Source organism: Aethalodelphis obliquidens, unplaced genomic scaffold (assembly GCF_003676395.1).
Source record: "Aethalodelphis obliquidens isolate GAN/ISIS:26980383/991018 unplaced genomic scaffold, ASM367639v1 scaffold31, whole genome shotgun sequence".
Taxonomy (NCBI): Eukaryota; Metazoa; Chordata; class Mammalia; order Artiodactyla; family Delphinidae; genus Aethalodelphis; species Aethalodelphis obliquidens.
The window spans coordinates 14,353,981-14,371,780 of NW_020837975.1; the positions used below are offsets into that span (position 1 = coordinate 14,353,981).

The following is a 17,800-nucleotide window of genomic DNA, read 5'->3' on the forward strand; positions in this document are numbered from 1 at the left end:
TTCAACTTCCCCCTCCATCGCACACACCCAGCCCTCCTCCTCCTTTACTCTTTTCTTCAGGCGTCCAGACTTCCATCCTCAGAGAAAGCCCACGGCGGACCTGTGTGACTTACACCGATAAAGGGAAATAAAGGTCCACGTGATAACAGGGCCAGGTACAGGCTGGCCCACTTGCCCCAGACCCAGCCCTGCATCAGAGACAGAGAGGAATGGCCACTCCCATGATCGATCAGCTTCCTCCACACTCCTGAGTGTTCCTGGGGGGAGCTTGAGGGCGTTAGGAAGTATCCTCGTCTTGGGGGTCTGTAGATCTTTAAAGGGTCTCTACATCTTGAAGTGAAGTGGGGTGTTAAGAGGATATTATGGGGGACCTGCCCCCACCCCACTCTCACACAGACGGAAAGTTAGAATTGTAAACGTGCCATGAATCTGGTACTGGGGCTAAGGGGTAGGAATGGTACTAGAGCAAGTCTGGGGTCAGGAGAATTTAATAAGCTGGGGTGAAGTCAAGTGGTGGGGTCAGGGGAGCAGCCACCGCTCAGGAGGATCCGCTGCCTCTGCCGCCTCGTAGCCCCACACCTGGACCTGCGAGCCTTCGGCTGCTCCCCGGATCGTGGCCGAGAGCACTGGGAAGGAGGAGGGAGGTGAAGGTGGCTGCCTCCCACACTCCCCCCTCCCCTCCCTTTCCTGTCCCTTTTTGGGTGGGAAGGAGCGGAGGGTGGGGTCCTCAGAGAGCCGGAGAGGGAGGCAGGGGCGGCCACCCAGGGCTGGGGGTGCTCACTTCGGTCAGACTGCGGGCGGAACAGGCACAGGACTGGTTTACTGCGGGCCACGGCCCGGTCCAGCTCGTAGCCTATACCCAGAGAGGGCTGGGCCACTTCTACACAACCACTGGGAAGAAAGAGGAGACCAAGGCTCACTTGGGTTTGTAAGGGAGACATGAGAGTCTGGCTGTAGTGGGGAGGGAGCTCTAGAAAGTCCCTTCTAGGTGGGGAGGCCAGGCGTGTCCAGGGGATCTAAGACCCCAGGGGAGTTTGCAGGCAGAGGGGGGCGCCACTCACCCTCTGCCTGCTGCAGCCAGGCCGGGTCCTGCTCATGGATGAGCCTGTCGCCCCCAGCAGCCTCTTCTCCTGTGGTTGAGGGAAAGCTGGTCAAGGGCCCGCCCTGGTCCTCAGTTCCTCTCCTCTGATGTCGACCCCCTGCCCAGCCACACCCTGCTCATGGAAGCGGGGAGACAGAAGAGATGAGCTCCAAGGGCCCACCCAACACTAAGATTCCATGAAAATGAGTGAGGAAATGAAACAGCCCGAAAGAAAAATTTACTCCTGTGCAGGGGGATGTGTGATTAGGGCCAGGGGAGTGATACAGATGAGATGAAGGGAAGGAAGGACTAATTCACTGTGGGTCCGTGATTGGGGTGGAGAGAAGGAGGAATCGCATCCCAGGTGGGGGAAAGGCAGGCAGTAGCAAGAGGCTGGCCCCGTGCAGGGAAACTAGGGCCTCATAGGCTCTCAAACTGTGCTGGGTATGAGAACCACCCAAGAACCTGACCAAACTACAAAGACCCAGGTGTCGATGAGCCCAGGCCGACCTCCAGGTGATTCTCATAGCCAGGTAAGTTTGAGAACCAGTGCTGGAATGCAGAGTGTAACCAGTAGGGGTGTTGGCAAGCAAGGCAGGAGAGGCGCTGGGGTCACAGGGCAAGGAGCCCAGCTTTCCAGCTTGATTAAAATCCACTAGGAGCACGAGGCTCACAGCCCCCCAGATCAGAGCAGAATAACTGGAGAACTTCTTCAAAACAGACTCTAAGGCTTTATCCCAGAATCTGCATTTTCACCATGCTCCCGCAGATGATTGTTGAGCACAGTAAAGTTGGAGAGCCACCAGGCAGGGGGGCACAGGGGAGCCCAGGCAGGGGGGCACAGACCCTGAAACCGAAAAGACTTAAGCTTCAGGGTCCCTGGCTTGCACAGGCCCTTCCAAAAGCCCCAGCAATTGTGATTTGTGATTTCGTCTCTTTAAAGAGGTTGCCCAGAATTGCATTGGGTCCCTCAGATCCTAGATCTGCCCCTGGTGGGGAAAGGGGAAAACACTTAAGGTTTTCTGAGAAGTACAAGAGTTCTGGCACCATTTCTAGAAAGTCAGCCAGATTCCGGGCCAATCACGCCACAGGAGCAGCACATACTGGTAACAGTCTGATCAGAGAGCCTGAGAGAGACGGTGGTCGCGGGAGCTGGGGTCTGTCGGGTCTGAGGGAGGGCTGATACCTCGGCCCAAAGAGGGGTAGCAGGAGGGAAAGCTTTAGTCCTAGGTGGGAGAGATGCCAGCGGGTGAGGCATCTCGCTGAAGCAGCCCGGCCCACTCCCGTTCTGCTCCTCTCTACAAACGCCTCCGGAAAGAGCCCGACAAAGTTTTCCAAAGACCCAAAGGTCAAGATAGTAACTGAATGCGGAGAGTGGGCTCACAGGTCGGACGCACGCGGGCAGCCTTTCCTTATCGGGCAGGGGAGGGGCCCTGCCGGGAGCTTCCCCGCAAGAGAGCGGGCCTGGGCCGAGGAGGCGGACCTGTCCTCGCCCTCCCGGCCGTCCGCGCCCCGCGCCCCGGCAGCCTCACCGCCCGCGCCCTGATCGGCGGCCGCCAAGTGCTCGGTGAGCTCCGCCCCAAAGCGCCGCAGCCGCGACACGATCCGCCCGTACAGCTCCCGGTCCTCGCGTCCGCCGGGGATGCTCCCGCCGAAGTACAAGGAGGGGCGGCCCGGCTCCGCGCGCTCCGGCCGCAGCCGCCGCACTTCCCTCCCCGCGCCAGGGGGCGCCCGCCTACGGCACGTGATGCGGCCAGCCCGGGGGGCTCCGGTGCAGGAGTGTACACACTTGTGAAATGGAGACGTCAACTGTACCCACGTGTGTGAAGCCACTGCCTCCCGGAATTCTTTAACTTGTCCAGGCAGAAGGCGGGGTCCTCCCGATCTTATACACTGCTCCCCGCCGCCCCCAGGCCACCGCGTCTCTGCCAAAGGCAACTTCATCCTCCCACCTCCTCAGCTCCCAAAGCTTGGAATCAGTTTTGACTCTTCTCTTTCCACCAAACCCTACCTCCAATCTATCGGCAACCTCTATGGGTGGCTTCTCCTTTCCAAATAAATACAGACTCTGACGCCCACCTGTTGGGGAACCAACCTTGGGTCGCCCCCCCCCCCCGCCCCCAGTAAAGCCTCTCTGCAGACACCTGGTTGTGGTGCAGGAAAGGGCAGCGATTACGGCAGGGCTCCAAGCAAGGAGTTCAGGACAGGAGCGTTCAAAAAACCCAAACTCCCCTTTGGGGTTCAGGAAAGCATTTTTAAAGGCCAGGCGAGGGAGGGGAGTCCCAGGGTAGGAGATTAACTCGAGCACAATTCTCTGACTGGTTGATGGTGAGGTAACGGGCCGTGTCACGGGGGTGAACATTATCAATCCTCAGGTTCCCTCAGGTCTGGGGGCTACGAGCTCATGGTCATCAGGTGGTTAATTTCTTCCATTTGGTGGTGGTTTGAGCATCTGCCCAACAGCTCAGAAAATGTGCTGATACCGTTACCTATAGGCACTTCAGAGAGCAGCTAGAGCAGAGGATATGGGAGCGGGGTCTGTCCCGGGAAGACCCCATAAGGTCCTGCGTGGTTACACCTCCACCACCTCTCTCAACAGCCTCCTCAGGGTCACCTCACTTCCCTGCTACACAGTCTGGTCTCCAGCGGGGGAACCCTGTGAACATATTCGTTAGGTCATGTCCTCCTCAGCCAAACCCTCCAACGGCTCCCACCTCACTTGGGGTAAAACCCCAACCCCCTGCAGTGGCCCACCAGCCCCACGGGACCTGGGGGCCGCTTGCCTCTCTCATCCCAGCTCCATTACTCTCACTGGGTGTTTTGCAGCTACGTTGCCTTTCTGGCTCTTCCTCAAGCAAGCTGGACATGCTCTTGCCTCCGATCCTTTGCATTTGCTGTTCTCTGGAGCCCTTTTCTCCCAGAGAGCTCCCTGGTCACTCCCTTACCTCCTCCAAGTCTGTTCAGGTCACCTTCCCTGACCACCCTCTTCAATATGGCAGCCTCCCATCCCTATCACCCTCCTGTGCCTTGTCTTTTCTCCTCTCATTACCATATAACTGATTAATTTTGTTGTATGTCTTTCTACACTCAGTAGAATGTAAGTCCCCAGAAGGGCAGGCATTTTTCTCTGTTTTTTTATCCCTAGCTTCTAAAACTGTGCCTGGCACATAGGAAACACTTACCAAATATGTGTTGAATGAATGAGTGGATTAAATGAGCAGCTGCATTTGATAGCACTTTGTAATCTGCTCAGCCCTAGACTAAGCTAATAGAAGCAGAGTCTGCAGGGAGCCAGGCAAACACACCATGGCTCACTGGTAATAACAATGATTTCTCCCTCATTTTATTTTGAAAATTACACAAATATAGGACAAAAACTTCAAGGGGAATGAGAGAGTACACAGTGGAAAGGGAGACCTGAGACCCCAATCCCATTCCCCAGAGGAGCGCATCATCGGAGGTTTCTTCTGAATCCTTCCTGATTAACTATAAAATATCAAAGCATGGGGTGACAGAGCAGACACAATAACCATTTTTTTTTAAATGCAAAGACACAAAGAGAAGGCAAAGACATCTTAGGCTATCTCTGTCCTCTGATGGGCCCAGCTCCGAAGATACATGAACCATGGGGCAAACGTGTGTGCACAGCTGTGCACTAGTGCTCTCAGCACCTTCGCACACACAGCCACAGGTGCATACTTAGGAGGCTGGCCTCAGGTGCCAGAGGCCTTGAGAGGCAACTTCCTTCACTCTCCCTACCCTCGGTCATGCCGTCCTCTGGTTCTCGCCACAGGTGAGGAACACACGTGCACATATAGACACAGAGCACCTTGTTTCTGCCTCGGTGTCTTCAAGAAAATAAGCCGGCCTCCGTCTCCTTAGCTCCCACACTTCTGATGTGCCTAGCATCCCCACCTCAGGCTGAAGGAGAAAGAGGAGAGAGATATTTTGTCTGTTTCTCTAAATGCGATATAAAGCCCTGCGATTGGTTCTGTGTCCACAGTTGAGTTGGGTGAGGATGCAGAGCCAGCCATGGCTGGCAGCTCAGATCCTTGCCTCAATGCAGAGAGGCCTGAGTTGGAGGGACAGGGCACTAAGTGATGGGTTGGGGGAGCAACGGTGGTGGGCAGGTCAGTGTATCCAACTTGTATAACAGTAAAGGGAGCAGCAGAAGACTATCTATTGCATGATTGTACTTAAGTGAAATGTCCAGAAAGGGCATATTTAGAGATACAGAAAGCAGAGCAGTGGAGGGCTGGGGTGCGAGTGGGAACTGACTGCAGGGTAGGGCCCAAGGAAATCTTTTGGGGTAATGGAGATATTCGAAAACTGGACTGTAGTGAAGATTGCACAACTCTATAAATTTACAAAATATTAAATGGTACACTTACAAACGGCAGATTTTATTGACATGTAAGTTACTCCTCATAAAGCTGTTTTAATTAATTATTTTTATAAATTTATTTTATTTATTTTATTTTTGGCTGCGTTGTGTCTTCATTGCTGCACGTGGGCTTTTCTCTGGTTGTGGCAAGTGGGGGCTACTCTTCATTGCGGTGCCTGGGCTTCTCATTGCGGTGGCTTCTCTTGTTGCGGAGCACGGGCTCTAGGCGTGCGGGCTTCCGTAGTTGTGGCACATGGGCTCAGTAGTGGCTCACGGGCTCTAAAGAGCAGGCTCAGTAGTTGTGGCGCACAGGCTTAGTTGCTCCGCGGCATGTGGGATCTTCCCGGATCAGGGCTCAAACCTGTGTCTCCTGCATCGGCAGGCGGATTCCCAACTACTACACCACCAGGGAAGCCCTAACGCTGTTTTTAAAAAGGCAAAAATAAAGTACTGAAAATAGTAAGTAGTATCAATATAATGAGATTCAACAATTACCAATTTATGACCAATTTATGATCTTGTTTCACCTACATGCATATTCAACTTCCTCGCTGTCCTATTGTGATGCACATTGGCTACGTGTTCAACACTGTCTTCATTCCCTCTGATAATATGTTTTCAGGTATTTTTTTGTTACATTTAAAAATCTGTATGGCTTGACAACTACTTAAGGGGAAGATAAGATTTCTTTCTACTAAGTGTGATACTGTGATACTTTAGGCATTAAAGCACAGCTAGTTCTTCTAGTTTCATATTGGCATTTTAACAGATGGAATTTTATTTTAACAGACGGAAGTAGCGTTTGTTGTAAGGTGTATGTAACCTATGTTAACTTCGTGGTCTGAAGTGTCTAGCTATCAAGCGGATTCTTTAGTAGACCAAATCTTTTGTCACTGAAATGTTCTGAAGCATATACCTTGATGTTTAAAAGAAAAATATTAGTTAAAGCAACTTTTCATCTTCTGGGATCTACTTTTTAAAACTTCTATCCCCTGTAGTTATCAACTGCATGTGCCAGGCCTCTAGAAATTAGTGTGTTAAACTGAACAACTTGATGGGAGTCACTATCCATACATAGGGCTTGTTTTCCAAAGAAAAGTATTGTTTAGAGTAGCAAGATTATAAGCCTACCTAGGCATGTTGTAAAGCTGTTTGAAAAGTAACTGAGAGTAAGTTTTGTGAATGGAAATGTAGTGCTCAAGTCACATCCTCCTTTAAAAGTTGTAACAAATACAGATGAATTAAAAAGAAGTTGTGAGAAAAAGCAAATTGAAGATCATATTAATTCATTTGTAATTTTTTTTTTTTTTTTTGCTGCGTTGGGTCTTCGTTGCTGCGTGCGGGCTTTTTTCTCTAGTTGCAGCGAGCAGGAGCTACTCTTCCTTGCAGTGTGCAGGCTTCTCACCATGGTGGCTTCTCTTGTTTTGGAGCATGGGCTCTAGGCACGCAGGCTTCAGTAGTTGTGGCACATGGGCTCAGTAGTTGTAGCTCGTGGGCTCTAGAGCGCAGGCTCAGTATGAGTGGCGCACGGGCTTAGTTGCTCCGCAGCATGTGGGATCTTCCCGGGCCAGGGCTCGAACCCGCGTCCCCTGCACTGGCAGGCGGATTCTTAACCACTGCGCCACCAGGGAAGCCCTGTAAATATTTTAATGTGTCTCTAAAAGATACTCTTTTTTCTTTAAAAAATATAATGATAATACTATTATCAGAGCTGAAAAATTTAGTAAGATTTTCTTACTTGTCATCAAATATTTTATCCATGTTCAAATTTGAATTGTTTTTATTGGTATATCCAATTATGTTATAAATGTTATGAATGTTTGTTTACAAGTTATCTGTTTAAAATCAGGAGCCACGTGACCTCCCTGGTGGCACAGTGGTTAAGAATCCGCCTGCCAATGCAGGGGACACGGGTTTGAGCCCTGGTCTGGGAAGATCCCACATGTCGCAGAGCAACTAAGCCCGTGCACCACACATACTGAGCCTGCGCTCTAGAGCCTGTCAGCCACAACTACTGAAGCCCACACTTCTAGACCCTGTGCTCTGCAACAAGAAAAGCCACCACACCTAGAAGCTCACGCAACACACAAAAAAGAAACCCCCGCTCTCCGCAACTAGAGAAAGCCCACGCGCAGCAATGAAGACCCAACACAGCCAAATAAATAAATAAATAACTTGATTACAACCTATGAGAGACACACCTTGATTCCGGACTCACAGAAACACAACAAATATTAAAAATAAATAAATAAGTAATAATAATAAAATCAGGAGCCACATCAAGTCCACACATTGTGATTGGCTGACATGCCTTTTAAGTCTATTTTAATCAACACGTTCCCCTTGCATATCTTCTCTCCTCCCCTCATCTGTCCTGCAGAGGTTCTTACAGTCTGGAGTTGACTGATGATATACCTGTAGTGCCATTTAAAGTGTTCCTTTGTGCTATAAATTGGAGTTGGATCTAGAGGCGTGACCAGATTCAGGTTCAATCTGGGGTTAGACTACGTCACAGGTGGTGGTGTGTGCTCCCATCACGGGGCACAGAATGTCTGGATGTCTCTCTTGTTTGATGTTAGCAACCATGGATGGTCAATGCCCAGACCCATTCATTCATTCCTTCATTGGATACACCAATAAAAATGTCTTAATATTAAAATAAAACTCACCAGCAGAAAGCCACCTTAAGGCAAATGAAGTATAATAAAATACTCTTATAACCACCACTCATGCATGTCAAGAAATAGAGCTTCTCCCACTCAGAAGTTTCCATGTGCCCAATCCCAATCTCAGCCTCCTCATTCCCTCCAAAAGTAACCACTGCCCATACTTTTACGGTAAGGACAAAAATAAACGTCCTTATGTTTCTTTATGGTTTTATCACCCAATGTGCATCCCTCGTCATATACTTTAACCTTCTTCATTGTTTTATAGGCCTTTTAAATCTCTTTTAAGCTATAGCTTTGGGGATACATTTTTTTAAGGATGTGTTTTGTGTGAGACACTCAGTGGGCACTCAAAGAACTAAAAAATAAAGGAGTGAAGAGGAGTCTGAGACTTGAGACTCTGTTTGGCTTGGAGAAGGGCCAGAGTTAGCTCAAGAGTAGAAATCAAATCAATGTCATGCAGGGATGTGCGATGAGTGGAGAGATTCAAAGAAAGTAGAAACCAAGCATGGGGGGTATCCCTTCCCGTTTATCCTTGCACTCCAGCCATTAACTCCCAGATCAAATATCACTTCCAGCCAAGAAGGAGTGGCAGGCAGCAGATTTACCCTCCCTTATATTTTGTTTTTTTGTTTTTCAAATGTGACTTTCCCTTCTCAGAATGTTGTAGGGAGAGCAGCGCTGAGATTTTCTGCCCCAATATGCACTATACCTAATATATACTATACCCACCTACTCAGGTACATTCTTTTTTTTTTTTGGCATTACGCGGGCCCCTCTCGTTGAGGAGCACAGGCTCCGGACGCGCAGGCTCAGCGGCCATGGCTCAAGGACCCAGCCGCTCCGCGGCATGTGGGATCCTCCCGGACCGGGGCACGAACCCGTATCCTCTGCACCGCCAGGCGGACTCTCAACCACTGCGCCACCAGGGAAGCCCCTCAGGTACATTCTTAGTTTGATTTCCTCCCCATCCCAGCGTCTAGGCTGTTTTCTTGCTGGTGACGTCATTTATGAGGACAATTTTGTCAAAGTGGGGAACATCTGGGGTCCTAGTCCTTGTCTTTCCTGGGTCTGGAATCTATAAAGGCCTAAACAGGAGACTCAGCCTTAGTGCTCAGTTTTGTATTTTCTTGTGAATAATTATGAATTTTAAAATTTATCAGAAAATTTAGCAAGTATGAGAAAAGAATGAAGAATAGTTTATCAAATATCCTTGTATCCACTACCCAGTTTCATCAAATCTTAAAATTTTGTTATATCTATTTCAGATCCATATATATTATATTATATTATAAATACACATATATTACACTGTGTATATAATAGATATGTATGTATATAGTATTGATATCTATGCATAAAAATAACCTAATACCTAAATATATAATATAGTAGATAATATATTATTTATATATATGATAGTCTATACACACATACACCTTAGATCATGCTTGTTACAGTTTTTTTTTTTTTTTTTTTTTTTTTGCGGTGCGCAGGCCTCTCACTGTCGTGGCCTCTCCCGTTGCGGAGCACAGGCTCGGGACGCGCAGGCTCAGCGGCCATGGCTCATGGGCCCAGCCGCTCCGCGGCATGTGGGATTTTCCCGGACCGGGGCACGAACCCGTGTCCCCTGCATTGGCAGGCGGACTCTCAACCACTGCGCCACCAGGGAAGCCCATTAGTTATAGTTTTATTTTCAAATCTTCTATATCCTTACAATTTTTTTTTTACTTATTTTATTTATCAATTATTGAGGTAATTTTGTTAAAATCTCCCTTTGACAGTGGATTTAAAATTTTTTTTCTTGTAATTTTAACTATTTTTACTTTGTATTCTGAGACTAGTAGGTGAGTACAAGTTCAGAATTGTTATATGTTCTTGGTGGTATGCATTTTGTCCTCATGAAGTGACCCACTTTTTTCCTAATAAATTCTTTTGGACTCATATATTTTTACACCTTTTGTTTCAACCTTTCTGTATTCCAAGTGTGTCTTTAGTAAGCAGCTTATATCTGCATTTTAAAAAAGCCGATGTTCTATTAATCAGTGAACTTCGGCAATTTATATTTATTGTGATTACTTATATGTTTGGAAGTTTTTCCTATTATCCTGTTTCATCCTTTATATTTACTATGCTTTTTCCTCACTTCTTTTTGTTTGCTTGTCATGCTTTCTCCCATGTGGATTTTTTAAAGTTTGAGATATAATTGACCTATAGCATCATATTAGTTTCAAGTATACAACACAATAATATGATACATGTATGTATTTTGAAATGATCACCACAATAAGTTTAGTTAACATCCATCACCACACATAGTCACAGATTGTTTTCTTGTGATGAGAACTTTAAGATCTACTCTCTTAGCAACTTTCAAATATACAATACAGTATTGTTAACTACTGTCACCATCCCCTGGACTTTATTATCTTATTACTGGAAGTCTGTACTTTTTGACCACGTCAACCTATTTCACCTACCCCCACACTCCACTTCTGGCAGCTATCAGTCTGTTCTCTGTATCTATGAGGTCATTTTTTTTCAGATTTCACATATAAGTGATATGATATAGTATCTGTGTTTTTCTGTCTGACTTATTTCACTTAGCTTAATGCCCTCAGGGTCCATCCATGTTGTTGTGACTGGCTGGATTTCCTTTCTTTATGGCTGAATAATACTCCATTGCATATATATATATATATATAGATATATATATATATACACACACATCTCCACTGACAGGGCACAAGTGTTCCCTTTTCTCCACATTCTCACCAACACTTGTTATTTGTCATTTATTTATTTATTTTTTTGGCCACACTGTTCGGCCTGATGGATCTTAGTTCCCTGTCCAGGGATTGAACCTGGGTCCACGGCAGTGAAAGTGCAGAGTCCTAACCACTGGACCACCAGGGCACTCCGTCTTGTCTTTTTGATAATACCCATCCTGACAAGTGTGAGGTGGTATCTCCTCATGTTTTTTTTTAATTAATTAATTTATTTATTTTTGGCTTCATTGGGTCTTCATTGCTGCGCACGGGCTTTCTCTAGTTGCGGCGAGTGGGGGCTACTCTTCGTTTCAGTGCGCGGGCCTCTCATTGCGGTGGCTTATCTTGTTGCAGAGCATGGGCTCTAGGTGCGCTGGCTTCAGTAGTTGTGGCGTGCAGGCTCAGTAGTTATGGGTCTCGGGCTCTAGAGCGCAGGCTCAGTAGGTGCGGTGCGTGGGCTTAGTTGCCCCTCGGCACGTGGGATCTTCCCGAACCAGGGCTTGAACCCGTGTCCCCTGCATTGGCAGGTGGATTCTTAACCACTGCACCACCAGGGGAGTCCTCATTGTGGTTTTGATTTACATTTTCCTGATGATTAATGATGTCAGGCACCTTCTCACGTATCTGTTGGTCATTTGTTCATCTTCTTTGGAAAAATGTCTATTCAGATCCTCTACCCATTTTTAAATCAGATTTTTTCGAGTTGTATGAATTCTTTATATATTTTAGATATTACCTGCTCATCAGATATATGATTTGTAATATTTTGTCCCACTTCATAGGCTGCCTTTTCATCTTGTTGATGGTTTCCTTTGCTGTATACCTTCCCATGTTTAACAACCAAAAAACTGGGAGGATACATGAAACAATGACGTTTGAACATTGGCCATCAGGCGGCCTAAGACAGTGACTCCTGAAAGACGAAACAAGCCAGGTGAGAGTATTGTCTGCAGGGTTTCTAGGCTGCAGGCAGGAGGGATCCAGGCTGAGCCTGGCTGTCTCCTTGAGCTGAGGAGATGGAAGGGGAGGCCAAGGCAGCTAGCTTGCGGGACAGAGCACAGGATAGGAGAGAGCTCTGGAATCTTCAGAGGGTTCCCTGGGACAGTCAGCTGAGGACTGATCAGCACATATGTGTGAGGAAAGTATCTGAGGTGGGAAAAGAACCATCTGAAATGAACAGAGAGAACAATCTTTGGAGCCCACACAAGGTGGAAATCATGCCTTTCCCTCCAGATGAAGGGGTAAAACCTCATAATTCTTGGGACATTGGGTAGATGATACCAAAGCGATTGCCTCAATGGTGGGGAAAATTAGGCCCAGACTAGATGCTTCTCAGTTCCCTCCTAACAAAGACTTAAAAAGTAAGCTTTGAAAGGATCAAACTGTTTCTAAGTAAATTAATTGCATCCCAGAACAAAGCTCAAGAGTATTTTTTTTTTTTTTTTTTTTTTTTTTTGCGGTACGCGGGCCTCTCACTGTTGTGGCCTCTCCCATTGCGGAGCACAGGCTCCGCACGCGCAGGCCCAGCGGCCATGGCTCACGGGCCCAGCCGCTCCGCGGCATGTGGGATCTTCCCGGACCGGGGCACGAACCCGTGTCCCCTGCATCGACAGGCAGACTCTCAACCACTGCGCCACCAGGGAAGCCCAGCTCAAGAGTATTTACTGAAGCACAAAAATATCCAGGACACCACAAGGTAAAATTAACAATATTTGGCATCCCATTTAAAAAATTACACTATGGAAAGGAGCAGAAATGTATGACCTACAGTGCAAAGGTGAACCGACTGAAATGGTTTCAGAAATGATTCCGATAATAAAATTAGTAGACAGTTCATTAAAAGAGTTATTACTATTCCATGTGTTTAAGAAGTTAGAAGGAAAATTAAATATGGAAGATTTTTAAAAGATCCAGGTCAAATTTCTAGAAATGTAAACTACAATAAAAAAATACATTGAATGGGATTCATACCAGATTACATGCTGCAAAAGCAAAGATGAATAAACTTGAATAAATAGCAGTAGAAACTATCCAAAATGAAACACTGTGAGAGAAAAGACTGGGAAAAAAATGAGCAAAGCTCAGTGAGCTGCAGGACAACTTCAAGCAGCCTAGTAGACAGAGTGTTTGGAGTCCCTGAAGGAAAGAGAAGAGCAGAAAAAGTATCTGAGTAAATTGTGGCCAGAAGTTTTCTGAACTTGATGAAGACTATAAATCCACAGATACAAGATGCTCAACAAACCCCAAGCACAAGAAACATGCACACAGGGACTTCCCTGGTGGCCCAGTGGTTAAGAATCCACCTTCCAATGCAGGGGACTCGGGTTCGATCCCTGGTTGGGGAACGAAGATCCCGCATGCCATGCCACAACTAGAGGCAACTAAGCCTGCATGCCACAACTAGAGAGAAGCTTGGCACGGAAACAAAGCCCAAGTGCTGCAATGAAAGATCCCATGTGCCACAACTAAGACCAGATGCAGCCAAATAAATATTTTTTAAAAACTTAAAAAAAGAAGAAACATGCATACAACTACACCAAGGCACATCATGATCAAGTAGCTTAAAAACAGTGATAAAGAGAAAATCGTAAAAGTAGCCAGAGGAGTAGAAAACATTACATACAGAGAAAGCAAAGATAAGGATAACTGCAGATTTTTCATCAGAAGCAATGCAAGCTAGAAGACAGTACAGCAACATTTCTAAAATACTGAAAAAGAAAAAAGTCAACCTAGAAGTCTAACCTAAAAGTCTACTCAGATCAGACTGTCTTATCTCTGCTCAAAGTTCTTCAGTGATTTCCTGTCTAGAAGTCTGAGTCCTCTGTACATTGACTCTGCGACAGAGATGCTCATGCAGTAGGCTTATTGGGATGTGCTCTGAGGATCAACATCTGGGGAGGACTGAAGGAAGCAGCACTGGGCAGAGTAGATGCTGAGTTTTGACGCAGCCTCAACAGAATCCTTGGCTCACCCTATCGGGGGTTCGCAAATGGGATGTTCCTTCAGAGTGGCCTTGAGTTGGGGTGATGGTGCCAGGCCTTTGTACTCACGGGTCTATCATCGATTGGCTATGGGATGCCCCAAGAAGGGCACATGATCTTGGGCACGGCAGCTCCCTTGGTCAAGGGCAATTCCAGACAGACAGTGAGCTGAGAGAGCCAGTCTGCAGCACCCCAGGCAGCCAGGGAAATGAGTCCCTGGATTCTGAAGGAGGATCTGATGGCTCACCACATTGTCCACTGTGCTTCCAAAAACTAAATGGAGAGAATCTAATCTCCTTAGCACAGCACACAAGGCCCATCATTAATGATCTTGCACAAGGTCACCCCCAGCTCACCACACACTATCTTCTCAGCCTGGAAGTCTGTCCCACCCTCTGCCCTGGCCCCACTCATCTGTTGAAAAACTACTAATCCTTCAAATTACAGTCGAGTGCACCTCCTCCAAGAAGTCTCTTCTGGCTACTTTTGCAGATTCAATGATCCTTCTTGCCAGCACAGAGGTTAGAAGTATGCACCCTGGGGCCAGGGTTTGAATCCCAGCTCTGCCACTTGTTAGCTGTGTACGTAACTTAAGGCAAATTATTCAACCTCTCTGCATCTTAGTTTCCTCATCTATACAATGGGTATAACACTAACACGCTACCTCAAAGGGTTGTTATGAGGGTTAAATGAGTTAATATGTGAAAGGTCAGAACAGCGTCTGGCAGGAGTAAATCGTTACTGCTATTATTATTGTTGTTGTCGTTGTGGTTGCTGTTGAAGTTACTCAGTGTGCATTTGTTGAAGACAAGAAGGATGGAAGGAAGGGACCTGAGAGAGACAAATTGCAAAAGTATGCTCAGGAATGTTGAGTAATCCAATCTGTCAGAAGGGTAATAATAGCCTCTCTGGGCCCATATTGGGAAGAATGTTTCATGTCACAGTAAAGAGTGTGCATCTAATTTGCTAAGAGAAACGAGAGTTTGTCAACAGATGGGAGAAAGGACCAAAGAAAGAAAGGGCCAGGCTGAGCCAGGAGGTAAGGTGTATATATATATATACGGCGAGGTGAGAGTTACAGGTGAGGGATGGTGTTAGAAGAAATGGGGGGGGGGGCTTATGAGAGGATGGGTACAGGTGAGGGGAAATGAGTTTAGAGGAAAGTAACATGAACGTATGGAAGATTATGTGGGAAAATCAGTTGAGGCTGATGGGAACAGGTGAGGAGTGATAGAGACACGCTGGGAGTGGAGAAGATAAAGCAGGATGGAGACAGGTGAGGATTGTGGGGACAGGTAAAGAGTGACAGGGCCCTGCTGGGGGATGGGGGTCAAGCGAATGGCAGAGACCAGTGAAGAGAATCTATGATCAGAAACAGGTCCATACGAGAGAGAGTCCTAGGGCCGCAGGAGTGGAGAAAGGAGCAGAGTAGACTGTGACGTCAGAGCAAGGGCGGTGATGTAAGAGCCGGGGCGGTGAGGAGGTGATGTCAGGGCTGGTGCTGATGCTGGCGGCGCAGTGCATTGTGGGCAGCTCCCCGCTCTGCCGCTGCCGCCGCCGTCGCCGTCGCCCGAGAAGGATCCGGGCCGGGCCGGGCCGGGATGGTCCCGGTCGGGAGGCCGCCGCCACCGCCGCCGGAGGGAGCGGGACTCCCAGCACCGCACTGAGCCGCCCCCGCCCCCGCCCCCTCTCCGCCCCGTCCCCGGGGGATGCGCCGCCTGGAGCCGCTGCCTCCGCCGCCGCAGCCGCAGCCGCAGCCGCAGCGGGCTCAGAGCAGGTGAGGCGAGGCGAGCCGAGGCGAGGCGGGGCGGGGCCGGCCGGCCGGGCGGGGGTCGGGGAGGGGGTCTCCTTCTGTGAACCCATCGGGCCTCTGGCCTGGCTCACCTCCCAGCGCAGCCTTCTCCAGTTCCCCCTCCCTGTGCCGTCTCCGTCTCCGCCCGAGGTGGGACGCTGGCCTACACAGCCTGGGCCGCATTCCGAGGCCTGGATCGGCGCCCTGCCCCCAGCACACCCACCCTCTCCAGCCTGTCCTCCAGGGGTTTTGCTCCTCGCTTCTCACCTCTGTCCCCGTCCCTATGGCTTCACTCTCCTGGCATCCCTGACAGTCGTTCCCTGCTCTCTCCATAACCTCTCTCCCTTGTCCTCCCACCAGCCTCCTTGCCTACTTCCTCATCTCTTCAACTGTGCCCAGAAGCCTCTTTCATGGTCTTGTCCCCTCTTCACCTGTCATGATTATCCCTCACCTGTCTCTGTCTTATGCAACCCCCTCCTCTGATCCTGTCACCCTTGTCCCCTGCATTCCCTGTGCCCCCTTCCACACCTCTCTTCACCTGTTCCCATTACCCTCACTGATCTCCCTCACCTCTCCTTACCTGGGCTCCCAGATTCCCACACACACCTGGCTTACACCTTGCATAGGTGCACGCCAACACTTATATGCACATGCCATGATGAGCTCGCAACCACCTAGATATACACCCCCAACATACACACCTGCACGCACACACACACATCATCGGTCCCACACTCTCATACATACACACTTGCTGACAGATATAAAACCTCCTCCACAAGCCCTCTCTCTCCACACACCCATCCCTCCACACACTAAAGGGTCCTGAGGGGGCGGTCATGGGGCAGTCAGGTTCCTTGTGTCTGTGTCATCCAACCCTAGCCTGGGCTGAGTGCAGTCCTCTGAGGCAGAGAGTGGGAAGGATGGTGGGCAGGGAGAGGCAGGGAACCCTCATTTACCCTCTTGCCTCCACTCCCCCTTTTCCCACCTCACCTGTTCCTCTATGCTTGCCCATCTGTCGAATGGGGGCAGGACTCACATCTTCCTCATCAGTCTATAGAATCCACCATCACAGGACTGGAAGGCCCAGCAGAGGTCACCCTGTTTAACTCCTTAAGGCTCCCTCCCTACTGGTTCAATTGCTTCTTCGATCTTGTCCTCAACTTGTCTCTCCACCTTTATTTCAGAATCCCCCATCCCTCCCTCTCCCTTCATCCTGCCATTGCTCTCACTGCCCTCTGAATTCCTGATGCCCCATTTGCCACTTGGCAGAAGGAAGGCAGAGGCCTATTTAATATCCTCACAGTCCTGATACTCTGAAGTTGTGTGGATTGGAGGAAACAGTCAGCTGAGTCATTTGGCAGAACAAGAGTGACAGTGTCCCTCTCCCTGAAGATCCCTCACAGCACACCATGACCTGTGGAAGGTTGTTCCCACGCCTTCGCTATCCCACGCTGCCCCTGTACCTGGATGGTCAGACACCGGAGCCCTGGGGAATGAGTCCATCCCAAGTAAAGACAGGCTCATGGAGTTCCCGCCCCATCCACTGGTATCTTAGGCACTTTCCTCCTCTCCACCTCCCCCACCATATCCAGCCTGAGGAGCTTCCTTCTATCTGTGACTGTCCTGGGTCACTGGGAGGCCAGAGCCGTGTACTTATAAAAAGTGTAGGGGGAAGGGAGAGAGGAAAAGATCCGTTCCTGTACCGGGGTGGCAGAGATCTCAAAGAGATCTCAACCCTGCCCACACACGGGCACATCACACACCAACAGACACAAAACCACACATAAGCACACATGGACACAGATGTACAGACACAAAGACACAGACACATAGATAGACACACACAAAAAGACACACAAAGACATATACACACTCACACAGAGGGTACACACACAGACACACACATGTGCACACTGACATTCCCCTGGGTAACCCTGGCTGGCTTTCCCAGCCCTCACACTTGGGACACTCCCCCTGATATCCAACTTCTACCTATCCGAATGCGACAAGAGCTGTGTTTCTTCCTTAGCAGACACAGAAAAGTGTGGGCAGAGGCTCTCTCACCCACTGGCCATCCAGACCCACTGCCCCCTGGCACATCTGCCTTTTCTTAGGTCGCTTCCAC

The 17,800-nt window shown here is 48.7% G+C and overlaps 1 protein-coding gene across 1 annotated transcript; it reads right to left on the reverse strand.

Annotated features, from left to right (window-relative positions):
* Nucleotides 1-5: 5 nt before the first annotated feature.
* On the reverse strand, nucleotides 6-3,025 carry DNPH1 (2'-deoxynucleoside 5'-phosphate N-hydrolase 1). Its single transcript, XM_027126831.1, has 4 exons — nucleotides 2,614-3,025; nucleotides 1,062-1,130; nucleotides 782-880; nucleotides 6-626 (listed from the first exon to the last, which is right to left on the reverse strand). The coding sequence occupies exons 1-4, from the start codon at nucleotides 3,023-3,025 to the stop codon at nucleotides 520-522; spliced, it is 687 nt and encodes a 228-aa protein (XP_026982632.1). The 3' UTR covers nucleotides 6-519.
* Between the last annotated feature and the right edge of the window lie 14,775 nt (nucleotides 3,026-17,800).

Excerpts from the sequence above, each read along its gene's own strand:
- DNPH1 (XM_027126831.1), bottom strand. The coding sequence starts at position 3,025 with ATGAAGTTGCCTTTGGCAGAGACGCGGTGGCCTGGGGGCGGCGGGGAG. Across the intron at positions 881-1,061 it reads CTGGCTGCAGCAGGCAGAGG|AAGTGGCCCAGCCCTCTCTG; the intron begins GTGAGTGGCGCC and ends GTGGTTGTGTAG. Across the intron at positions 627-781 it reads CCGCCCGCAGTCTGACCGAA|TGCTCTCGGCCACGATCCGG; the intron begins GTGAGCACCCCC and ends CCTCCTTCCCAG.